Below are 13,012 nucleotides of genomic sequence, written 5' to 3'. Positions count from 1 at the left end.
CCTAGTTTCTAAAACTGGTTGTTCCCATCCTTGATTGTGATTGGCTATATCGCATTCCATGCTTTTGTAAAATCCAGCATAACCTCACAGGTTGTCTTCATAACATTCTTTAACATTTCATATTACTGCGCATCGAATATTTCAAATTGAAAAAGACGGCAAAGATGTCCATCTGGCTGTTGCGTGGCAACGAGTTAGGTAGGAACTATACTTTGTAGTAGCGGAAGAATTACTGTTTATTATTAAACTATTTTATTTCTAATTGTTTTTATTGATGAAACCATATCACATTTTTGTAGTAACAGTTTTAGAAAAGCAATAAGCCCCGCGAGTCCGTGGTTTACGCTGATTTTAAAACAGGTAAGGGGGTTTTCGGCACTCGCGTCGTGCCTAACAACTCCTTTACCTGTTCTAAAATCAGCGTAAACCACGGCCTCTTGGGGCTTATTGCTTAATTATTGCCGTGGGGCTAACATTATTTAATGTTCCTGACTGTGTTTCATTCAAATAAATAACCTGTGTTGTCATATAAATCTACAATTCAAGATGCATTTTTGTCCAGATCTATTTTTCAGCAAGATAGCTAGAGCTAACTGAAGCTGAGTTGAATCACAATGTTTATTTGCTAAGCTTTAGTGCTAACGTTACCCATCAGGCGATCCCGTTTGCTTTGACAACAGAAGTGGAAACAACTAATGTAATAAATTAAAAATGATATCTAGTCAATTTGTTGAAAACGTGTAATAATTTCAAAATTATATCTAGTCAATTTGTTGAAAACGGTGTTCTGTAAACACTATGGATTTATTTCTTCGTTTTTATTTCAAGTCTCCACTTTCCTTGTTTCAGTGAGTGCTGTTGGCCGTGTTGTTTCTTTGCTCTGCAGTTTCACTCGTTGTAATTTATACTCGTTTACAATGTAAACCAACCAATCAGCGCGCAGCTCATCTATATATTCATGATCATACCATACCCTTTTTCCAGGGAAAATGTTACTGGATGTATCAGGGGGCATAGAACAGCAACCGGGCCATTTTCAGCCCAACCAATGTTACATACCCTATTCAAAGACCTTAAGGGACAGTCTGAAATACCCCAAAAACCCAGTCAATCACCCCTTTAAAGTAAAAAGGCCTGTGACCAACTGAACATGTATTCTTCGTCTGACTGCATGCACCAAACCATGACGTCTGTACTGTAAATTTGTGGTACAAATACATATACTGTTACACCCCTGTAAAGAAGGGGGTAAAACTAATACACTTCCACCTTCAATGTTTCATGCAGATGCAGAATACAGATGCAGAATACATAAGACTTCAGTATCTACTCACCTCTGATTTGGTGCATATGTTGCCCTCCATGTCCGAGTCATTAGGGTCAACTAGCTCCTGAAATTGTGGTAACGTAGGTGCTCGTCTACTGTCTGTCATTTCCATAGTGTTTATCCGCTGTTTTGCAATGCGCATTTGAGATTTGTCCTTCAGCAGTTTCTTCTCCACATGATGTGGGTGCGGCAGGGAGGCTGTGCCCGTTCCCGCTTTCACCGGTAACTCCAAGAAACCCTTCTTGCGCTTTTTTGTCACATTGTCATTATTGGACACCAACAGTCGCTTGCTGATCCCTGGTCCAGTCCCATAGGAGAGGACGAGCTCGGTCCGATGTTCCTTGGACAAAGACTTGGGCTCCTTAAAACCCATCTTTGGGTTCGACTCTGTATCCCTAAGTGGTTGGTTCTCTTTGGGTTTCCTGGAATCTTTGGCGGCTTTGCTGCTGGGTTCACTGCCACAGTCTTTGAAGGCACTTTTGGGTTCTTTAGAGTCTTTCAAAGGTTTTTCCTTGTGGTCCTTGGAGGGTTTGTGGAGTTTGGAGAAGCTGTTACTATTGGTGGTGGTTGTGGTTAGGAGCGGTGTGTTGGTTCCTTTAGTCCCATCCTATAATAAACAGTTTATTAAATTATTTAACATTCTTAATCTTTCTGAAGAATTAACTAAAACAATAGGTTCTCAAAATATTTTGTGCAGAGGTAAGACATTTGTGGGGCAGTCAAGTATCAAACCTGAGAGCAGTATGTGTGAGCAGTTTGGGCTATTATACAAGTTGAAAAATACATATTTCCTTTTCATTACCACTCCAGCTAACGAGCATTACCATGTAATTGTATAGCAGTTCAAGCGTCACTTTAATGTTACAAGATATTGCTATGTAATTATCATACACCCAGGGGAAAGAGTAATCAAAAGGAAAATAAAATAATCCTGGACAATTTCCTGAAAGAATTAGATGGCAAAACTGTGTGGATTGAAATAAAGGCAAGTCTATTACACAAAGAAATCAGGCTTGACCATTTGACATTATTTTCAACAGCACTAGCAGTGTGAGGGGAAAGGATTTACACAGTCACACATGTGCAACCCAAAAAGTAGTGTGACAGTATCTTGACTGTATAGAGTAGTAAATGTGTTTGCTTTAAACAACAAAGCTATTTTTCCTGAGGTTGGCCACAAGCACTCAATTCATCGATGCAGTAAATCCATTAAAAAGTCTAGACGATGTTATGACCTTCCAAAACTACCTCTAAACTTTTTGTTTCGTCTATCCGTTCCTGACCCTGGAACATCTGGTTTCAAACCTGCTAGCCCTCTTACAGTCCTACACTGGTTTCCATCCCCCGCATTTTGGGATAGGTTCTCAAGGCAGAAAATACAATTATGAAGATAATTCAAACCTAAAAGTTTTAGTGGTTTGAAAGTGATTGTCTGCATCTAAATAGCAATGATCACTTAAATATGCTGTAAAGTGGAAGTGAAAATTAGTTTTAATTTCATCACACCACAGAAGAATGTGTTGTTAACTACCCATCCAAATTCGGAAAAAAAAACACCGCCAAGTATGTTAAATTAGGCTTTGAAATCGTGAGAAAATCAGCAGTCTTCTCTGCTTGAGACTGGGGGTTCATGTCGCCTGAAGGAGCTGAAGCTCCACCCCCTCGAATTTAGCAACAACAGCAACACTAGCTAAATCAATTGCAGATATCAGAACAGACCTACCTGCAGTCTCTGAGTGTTTTATGTGTTCATTACTTTGTCTTTGCATCGTACCAGCTGAGTAACAGAATGCAACTGTCTGTGATCTGACGTTGATCGGTCGCTGTGATGTAGATAGGTTGGGTTTTTGCCCTGCCTATACAAAACCTGAGCTGAAAACGGGCGAGAAACTGTTCAACGGTCTAACTCCACATTTCAGTGTGACTAAGTTTTTGCGCTTTGCACATGCTTTCAGGAACTCATTTCACACGTATATTATGTACTGAGAAGCAAATCATGGAATTTGCTTTACAGCATCTTTAACTGCACATAGAATGCAACTTTTCAACACTTATGCTAGCCTCTCCAACTACATGTATAACTATTTGCAAGATTGGAATCAACAGCCACCATATCTACACACAAACAGTTGTTTAGGTCAAAAGGCTAATATCCTAATATAAGTCCCCTATAAGTATCCTAATAAGTCCCAGTCAACCTAGTACATCGATATTCTCAGGAAGAAAAAAAATCCAACCACGTGATGTTCGCCTTACTCATTGGTGCCAAAATATTACCAATTAATCTTTTAATTTTCAGTTACCTAACGTGCATGTCTAATATAAATCAACACATTTAAACCTATACTCCTTCCATTATGGAATGAATATTGCGTAGTGTGCTTCTGCAAAGTAGGATATATGGAAAAGCCATATGTTGAAGAAAAACAAACAATGTGACACCATGAAATTGGTGTGAAATTGGTGTAAAATTATGGAGTAACGTGTGGTGTGTGCCTCTGCTCCAACAGTAATCCATCACACAGTCTGTTTGGATTGGAAACAGGTTCCATGTGCAATGGGCCTCTCGTAACTCTGCCCTTGCCGGACTGTGCTCTGCTGAATGCAGTAAAATAAACCCTTTAAATTGACTAAAACTAACACGTAATAGAAGCAACATGCCAATTTATGATTTACGGCTGTGACAGATGGTGCCCCAAAGTACATACTCGTGTATTTTCTGCATAGATTGAAGTTGCTTTTTAAAGGAACCTATAGCCTTGTCAAAAAAAAGTGCAATGCACTTGCATGGTTTCAAATTGACAGCTTTTAAAAAACTGAACTTTCTTCAATACCGTTTTATTTATACATTGTGAAACCTTCCAAAACCATTAGTAGCTTGGGATTCCTGAGTGAAAATCATAGTGATTGACAGAGCAGTCAAAAAATATTACTCCTGACTTCAGATCTAGACTTTTTGAAAATTCAGATTTAAAACACAATATTCTTGAACCTTCCAAATATGCAGGGATTATGGAGTAGGAGACTTTAAAGTGTTGAATACATCTGGAAGGAGAATACATCTTAAGGCTACATACATTTTAGGGCATACACTTTAGGGCTGTCCTTAGAAACCGCCAACTAACCTTTTCCTGCTGGAAAGATTTGTTCTTCTTAGACTCTGAGAGACTCACAGTCAAAGAGTTGCTTGGAAGTGTCGACAGCTTGAGGTGCTGCCCAAAAGTGTCTTCTTCCTGCAAAACCATTACCTACCAAGACAAAAGGAAAATGTATATACAAATCCAACATTAAAAGTGCACACCAAATGTTATATTCAATGATGGTCCAATGATGTCTAATGATGTCAGACAGCATATCAGAAACTTCTCATTAATTTAAAGAAGGTATGGAACAATTTGCCGTTTAAGTGCAGCGTTTGTGATACTCTTTATATAACATTTAATATAATTTTATGTCAAAACTTACTTTACAATTCTCTAAACTAGTTTTGTGAGGATCCCGTTGCTGTTGAAGACAAAACAATTTACAACAGCGACAAATATTTATATTACATTAAATTCTCCAAACCAGAATCTTCTAAACAGTGAACTCTCTCTCCTGACAGTTTCTGCAAATATACCTGCGAGCAGATGATGGCTGACATGTAGCAGGTCCAGGGTTGCCAAAAAGATGGCAGGCACAGTGCTACTTTAAGCTACATTCAATAATTTCTGTGAAGCTCACATAACCCTCAGTTTCTTTTCACCCTAGAAACTCTCTAGAAATGAGTTTTGGTAGTTTAACAAGGTGGATTTGTCCGCCTTATCCATTTTTAAATAGTGTGGTCAAGACCCCCCTCTCTCTCTCCTACCCCTCCGGCTTTCAGAAGCTTTCTGCGGAATTCCTCTGTGGGGTTGTTGAAGGTAAGCTTCTCACAGCGCAGATGATTGACAGGTGGGTGGCCTTCCAGGTGCAGGAACAGGTCGTAATCAAAACGTACCTTCCTAGGTTCTTCCTGAGGGGAGAAGTAGCCCAGAGAAATCATTGTGAATGTATCAAATTGGAATTGAAGATAATCTCACAGTGTGATGGACTTTATGATGGATACACTTAGTCACTAAAAGGTTTGTGTATTTAAATGCAGTTGTTTAGTGACACCCTAGTAAGACTAAAGGCACGTCTGTGAAACAGTTTCTGTTCTTAAAAAAATATATACATTATTTTGAGCAAATACTGCATAATATTCAGGCATGCAAACAGGTCAGGGGGGAGCATGCCCCCCCGGAAGAAAATGTCTTAACCTAAAGGTAAGGAGTTTGCATGCCTGAATATTGGTCAAACTTTTACATTTGTCCTATATATTACTTTTATAATTTTTGCAAATCAAGTGTTATGAAAAAGGCCTTCAAAAATAATTGCATGGAATGAGAAAGATTAAGGCTGAATCCCAATACTCTGTCTTACCCCTACCCCTTACCCAAAGCCCTTAGTTTACCCCTAGCCCTTTGGAGACGTATATTGATGTCTCCAAAACAAGTAGTGTTATGCACTAATATCAAAATAAATTTGTTTGAAATTCACTGCTAATGGACTTTAATTAAAACTGGAGACACGCAAGCCCATTCAAGGATAATCAGAGAAATGCGGGACTGTTGTGAAAATCAGTAATGTAACTAGCGTAGCAAACAAGCGATTTTTACAAACATTTCAATTAAGAACATGGTTGCAAATAAATTGTACAGGATTGTGTAGAGCACAAAACAAGACTGTCATATTTTTTTAATCAATTATTTAAGCTAAAAATATCACATTTATGGGACTCTCTGGGTGATCTGTCCGCCGTTGTTGCAGGTAGCGCAGTAGTAACATACCCCTTGGTTTCAAGTAAGCTCCCGAGCTCACCAGGGGTGTATACCCCTTCGTCTTAGCCCGAGCCCTCGATCAAAAAGAGTATTGGGACACCACTTACTCTCATGGGAACGCGCAAAACTAGGGGGTAGGGGTAAGACAGAGTATTGGGATTTGGCCTAAGTATATGTTTGATTATATAAGATACATAAAAAGCATAACACTCATGACACTTACTGTATCAAGACCATTCATTTCCTGCAAAACATAGATTCCAGTATGGAAGAGGCAATTGAATGGAATTGGTTTTAATGGTACATACATATTTGTAAAGAGCAATATAGATTCTCTCAGTCGGAGTCAGAAAAACATTTTACTGTATACCGTTACCTTATTTCTGAAGTACACTTCAATGGGTAATATAAAACCAGCGTATCCAGACTCCTCCACTTTGTAGGGTGGATCCTTGCACACTGAAATCCAGAAAGGAGCAGAGCATGTATTTTATCAGGCTTTTATTTATGATCGCGATGAAAAACCACTGTATTATAAATAGGGCTGTGAAAAATAACGCGTTAACGCGTTATTATTAAATTACAGGATTAATTCGTTATTTTTGTTTAACGCATTTAACGTAATATAATCACAATTCCACCCAATCTGCAACTTCTGGATGAGAAGTTTGTGTTACAAAAAAACTCAAGATGGAACATCCAATAAAACCAAAGTGATATGCACACTCTGCAGGAAGACTTTATCGCTCTGGATAAGAGCGTCTGCTAAGTGACTGAATGCTAAATGACTGAATGTTATCATTTCACCGAAGCAATACCAGCCTAAAGTAATCTATACCACCTCAACGCAAAGCATGCGTTGGTCGGCGAGGGGAGTTCAAGTAGAATGTGCCAAACCTCCCTCACTGAATAGCGTATAGGGCCCTCACTAAGTCTGCCTGTGACAAGGTGACTAGCACAGTTGCCAAAAATATTGCAAAAAGCTGTAGACCGATTGATATTGTTAAGGACGAGGGGTTCACCAAAGTTTTGCGAGTGGCAACGGGGGACTTGAGCATCAAGGTAGGCCCACCGCAAAATCATAGACGCACACTAATGACAAAAATTCGGAAAATCGGTAATAGCCTATGTAATTAATCATGATTAACCACAGAAACCTGTGATTCATTTGATTAAAAATGTTAATCATTTCACAGCTCTAATTATAAAGTACTAAAAGAATAGTATTACTCTACGACCACTGAAACACTGTAAAACTATGCACTTCTGATCCTTGATCTGCTATCGTACTTTCTATATGCACTATTCGTATGTTGCTTTGCATAAAAGTATTTGCTAAACGAATAGAATGTTATGTATTACAACTGCAAATATTCAAGGTACTGTCGCACAATTCTCCATTAAAATGTGCTTCTGAATCGCCTACATAAGATGTTATTTGGGCAGAATTTACTGAACCAGATATTCATGTATTTGAGACATGAAACAAGGGAGATTCCAGTTCCCTTTAGTGCCTGTGAGATTTGTTCACTACACAAGAACCATCTTAGACGTACCACTCTCCTGAGATCTCATTAGACTAGTGCCATATCTATCACGTGACACGTCAATACCAGAAATTGTGTCCCAAATTCGATGTCAAGAAAATACTCTGTCGGGAATTCAGCCCAACAACTGGCATTCATAAGGCTGTACATTTGGTTCCCTTCAGGCTTTTCAGGACAAACAACCTTCTGTCATGGTCAGGTGTCCTCCTCGGGGACAACTGTTTGTCAGAAAACCCATCCCAGATGATTTTGCTGCAGTAGTGTCAGTGATTAAGGCCATCATTGTAAACAATAATTTGTTCCTCATAGAATAACATTGATTCTATAATAAGAATAGAATAGGTTAACAGGTTTGTTAAAAAAAGTATACCACCTAGAATCTGAATGCGGTCGATAATACAGAACACAATTATATAGTAAGAATAGAAGAATATAAATAAAATCTAATTGCAAGTGAATGGATGGGAAAACACTGATGTTCAGAGATCTGAATTAATAGAGCTTCTACATTGGCATTTCTGAGTTTGGGTTAAGATACAGGGCAGAAAAGTACATAAGAGACCCCAAATGATATAAAACTATTGGCATTAGACAACCAACAATGCTGCAGAATATAAAGTACTCACTGACTAATGCATTATTCTAACAGTGTGCTAATGGTTTTAATGCACATTATTCTCTAACAGGGACAAATATTCAAATCAATTTTCCAAGTTTCACCTACAGTCAACTACAACTAGAGCACAAATCTTACACCATAATTGACGCCCACTCCCTTACATGGCTTAAAATGCTAGACAAGATTACGCCTTTCAGAACACAATAACGCTGCACAAATACTGTCGTGACTAATCATGTGACTAGGTCAGGTTTAATTACATACAGCTAAAAGCTTCCCTTCTCCATAACATATTTGTGTAATAATAATGACTGGGTTTCCCAGATTCGTTAAGAAGCTCTTAACGCTAAGAGCTTCTTAAGAACATTCTAAGAGCATTCTAGAGCACTCTTAGATTGTTCTAACCCTAAATATATATATATTGATTAATGTGTCGCTATAAATATTTTGATTATTATTAGAACATACCCATGTTGAATTCCATATGCAAACTCATATAAAAACAATTGATACACAATTGTGGCACTTAAAGGAGTGTGCCAGCAAGCTTGCTAGCTATTTATTAGTGTTGTTCACTTGCATAGTCAACAAAAGGAAACCACAACCATATATACTGGTTAGCCATGGGTAGCCAGCAAGTATTGGCCAGAAGTATATACAAATTCAGAATTCCCATTTTGATAATAGAAAGTAGGCCTACATGTATTTTATCTTGATAAATGTTTTGGGCACCAGTATTTTGTATTTTATTTTCATACATTAATTTGAAGGGTGTTTTATAATGAGACACATTCAAATGCATCTTTGCTCATCTCTGCTGGGCCTTTCATTTTGTGAAATGTCAAACTGTTTAAATTGTAATGTATATAAAACAGTGTTTGTAAGTTAGATGTGGCTAACTTGCCTAACGGTAAACAAACCTCACACATTGTAGCAGAGAGAAATAATACTGGTGCGGCACTATGATTATATAAAAAAACTAGCTGCAACATGATGCAAATCACGCATGATGCGCCCACAACTCAACTGGAAGCTTAGGTCAACAAGAACAAATTATGAGTATTTAGTGATGCTAAACATGTTTATTATATTGAGTGCCTTCTTGAACACTAACTTTTGTAATATGCAAAAAAATGAAAACGGTAAAAAAAAAAAAAAAAAATGGGAATACCTACAACTGACATTTTTCACCAGAGCTTGTCACAATTTGATCTAGGGCTGCAAGTAACGATTATTTTAATATTCGATTAATCTGTTGTTTCTTTTTTCGATTAATCGATGAATCGGATAACAAAAAAACAAAAAGCATTCATTTCCAACCCTTTATTCAAAAACAAAACTGACAGTGCAAAGAGTTATTTTCTATCATTTTATTTGAAACCTAAATGAAAAAGTAAAAGCTGTGAACATATACCAGACATTCTTAAGATACTCTGGTGTCTGTTTGAGGTTTAGTATTCCAAAAAATATTATGGGTAGTTTTCACCTGGTCCCACCACAATGCTGCAAAGAGCATCTTCCGATAGTGAGACAAATGTTAAAATATTAAACTAACTTCACCTTGGTCAAGTAACAAACTTTTTCAATGTATTTAGTATGAAATGCTCCCACACTTTGGATGACTTCTCTGCCTCTGCCATGTGTTTCAGAACAACGTTACTCGACAACGTCTCTCCGATGGCCTTTCCTCTAGCTCCGCGCTCAACTAAACGTTTTTCTTTAATTAATACTCAAACATCTACGCAACTTATTGAGTGGCGTAATAATCGTGCAACACGTCGAATCGATAATGAAATTTGTTGCCTATGCTTGAAATAATCGATTTTAATCTATTTAATCGATTCGTTGTTGCAGCCCTAGATAGATCCCTGTCCCAGTGTTTGAGATTGTAAAGAGGGACATACATATGAACAATTACATAGATTTTGTTTATAATACGGGTGGTTGAAATCAAGCATTCTGATTGGTTGAGAGTGAGTCACTGGGTGTGCTTTGAGCATAAAGTACTGTACGCCTTTTTACATTTACCTTAAAAGGGGAGCGTTCCATATTAGTGCGCACTCAACATAACTAAAAGGTTGCAGAAGAAAAAGACTGTCTACTAGTATTGGTGTGCAGCTGTTTATTGGTTAGCAAGCTAGACTAGCAACATTCGGTTAATTTTTGAGCAATAATATTGGATTGTCCCGTGCTATCAGTGCTAACTAGCTGGTCTAACTACTGAAACGTTGGACTGAAAGGTCTAGCCATTATTTGCTAACTTGAATCCACTTATTTAATTTTAGCTTTGTAGCCACGCAATTACAGTACATGACCTGCTGGTCTTGCTGGCTTCTTAAAAGGACGTTTTCCACGGATGCACAATTAATGGAGCTATCCAAATCAACATAAGCTAACCTTAACAACAGCCTAATGATAGTCCATCAAGTCCCAAGTCACTCGTAACTTGTTTACAGCATATGTAGGCTAGCTAGCTACTATATACCCAGCCTACGAAACATTTATGATTGATTTAGAATGCTTGGGTCTATAACTTATAAGTGTGGTCTGTCAATACCATGTTTTAATAAATGCTTTCCACAAACAGAAATTCACCACATACTATTGCATTAGCGGCGGGACAAAAGTAAGTGTTACTTTGGTCCCGACAGGAACTCCTGACATTTAAACCAGATTTACTTTTATACTGAAAAACTCTGACAAGGCAACCTTCAGAATGTGTTAGAGCACTAAATAACCTGTAGATTGATCTGTGACTGTGACACATAAAAGGGAAACAACAAAAAAAGGACCACCTCAGTTATTTACTTTGCGCACTCGAAAAGAGTATAATAATAGAATGTAATACATAAAACAAAATCATATTAAACATGACATTAAAAGCTGTTTAGAATGATATTTACTTGTACACAACTTTTAATGATAATTTCAGAGTCTTCCTCTGTCCACCCTCTTCAACTGTTGAGATCACCTCTCCAAAGGTGTGTCATTAAGGTGTGATTGTCATTTTAGCATTCATGCAAATCAATGACTGTCCCAGACGAGTGTCTGCGTGACCAGTGACAAAGGGCTGCTAAATACAGCCCTACAACACCATGGTTCACCTGATTCCTGCATACAGGCAGAAAGCCCTGTAAACCTTCTGTGAGGACATCAAAATAGTGGACCAGTGAGGCTATGGAGGATCTGCAGGCATGCTTGGACAAAACTGACTGGGATATGTTCACGACTGCTAACAATAGTCTGGATGAGCTAACAGAGGCTGTGACATCATACATCAGCTTATGTGAGGACTGCTGTATACCAACAAGCACTAGGGTGAGTTACAACAATGACAACCCCTGGTTCACAGCAAAACTCAGAAGGTTGAGGTTGGACAAGGAGGAAGCGTTTAGGAGTAGGGACAGAGACAGATTCAAGGAGTAGAAGAACAGGTTTAGCAAGGCGGTGAGAGAAGCTAAACGACTACTCAGAGACTAAAACACCAGTTCTCATCGACTCTGCTTCTGTCTGTACAGGGCTCAGGCAGATCACCAACTACAAGACCAGAGCCACCGACACCGGGGAGTCAGGTGGCTGAGCGGTTAGGAAATTGGGTTAGTAAAATCGGCCGAGCTAAAATGATGTTGTGTCCTTGGGCAAGGCACTTCACCCTACTTGCCTCAGGGGAATGTCCATGTACTTACTGTAAGTCGCTCTGGACAAGAGCGTCTGCTAAATGACTAAATGTACACCATTAACAACTCTCGCCTGGCCAACGACCTGAATGAGTTATTCTATTGTTATAAAAAAATTTCACTAGGGAAGGTGTAAAGTTGCTAAATCTAGCGACAATGTCATTTAACTGGCGACAAGCAGCTAAAGGGGCAAGGGCTCCAATAAAATTTGTTGACAAGAAAAGTGAAATAGCCACGTATGGAAATAGCTTTGATGTGAGGCAGACGACAATCAGAACATCGTCGATCACCAGAAAACAATTTGCAAACATCTCCGTTCAGGGCATTCAATTTTTGTGAAAAGTTTGGTGTGAGATTACATTACCATGTACGGTATGCAGGGGGTCAGATGGCTGAGTGGTTAGGGAATCGGGGTTGTGTCCAATGCACTTCCCTTCCTACTTGCCTCGGGGGAACGTACTTACTGTAAGCCGCTCTGGATAAGAGCATCTGCTAAATTACTAAATGTAAATGTATGCCCTGAGTCTCACGCTGAATGCATGAGTCTCACGGCGAATGCGTGAGACCCCTGACCTTTATGGTTTGCAGGCAAGAGGCAACCTCCGGCGCTGATGTTAAACCTCAAATATCTGTATATTTGGGGGCATGGCTGGCTTGACAGGTCCAGCAGGGAGTCATTGACAACCATTGACAAGGGGGGTCTTTTCGATGGAAGCAAACGATAGTTGCAGTGACTTTGCACAGTTTACTAGCCAGGTGCATAGAGGCAAGTAGAGGAGAAAGGCGGTGGCTTCACAGTCTGACCCGCTCATGTCACCCTCCTTCGCCCTCTCATACAAATATGGTCACTTCTGGCCCCAAAAACCCAAGATGGCACCCGGAAGTGCAAAGATTGAGGCTTCAAAACAGGCATTCACAAACAAATGGGTGACGTCACGATTACCATGTCCATCTTTTATATACACGTTTGCAGCAGACTGCAAATGCAATACCTTATACTG

At 38.9% G+C, this 13,012-nt stretch overlaps 1 protein-coding gene across 3 annotated transcripts in view; it reads right to left on the bottom strand.

Annotated features, from left to right (window-relative positions):
* The window catches only part of mllt3 (MLLT3 super elongation complex subunit), an 86,204-nt gene that overhangs the window by 53,716 nt on the left and 19,476 nt on the right, over window positions 1–13,012 (bottom strand). For 2 of the 3 annotated variants that reach the window (XM_084691507.1, XM_084691509.1), the window contains exons 3-8: window positions 6,545–6,627; window positions 6,392–6,412; window positions 5,178–5,321; window positions 4,793–4,831; window positions 4,453–4,575; window positions 1,335–1,934 (exon numbers count right to left, since the gene is read on the bottom strand). In XM_084691507.1, the coding sequence (XP_084547633.1) occupies window positions 1,335–1,934; window positions 4,453–4,575; window positions 4,793–4,831; window positions 5,178–5,321; window positions 6,392–6,412; window positions 6,545–6,627 (1,010 nt within the window). The remainder of the gene's footprint in view (window positions 1–1,334; window positions 1,935–4,452; window positions 4,576–4,792; window positions 4,832–5,177; window positions 5,322–6,391; window positions 6,413–6,544; window positions 6,628–13,012) is intronic. The other variant, XM_084691508.1, reaches the window with a different exon arrangement.

The sequence above is a fragment of the Hypomesus nipponensis genome, chromosome 25 (assembly GCF_054491055.1).
Source record: "Hypomesus nipponensis isolate SF chromosome 25, ASM5449105v1, whole genome shotgun sequence".
Taxonomy (NCBI): Eukaryota; Metazoa; Chordata; class Actinopteri; order Osmeriformes; family Osmeridae; genus Hypomesus; species Hypomesus nipponensis.
This window is presented reverse-complemented; position numbering and strand designations above follow the sequence as displayed.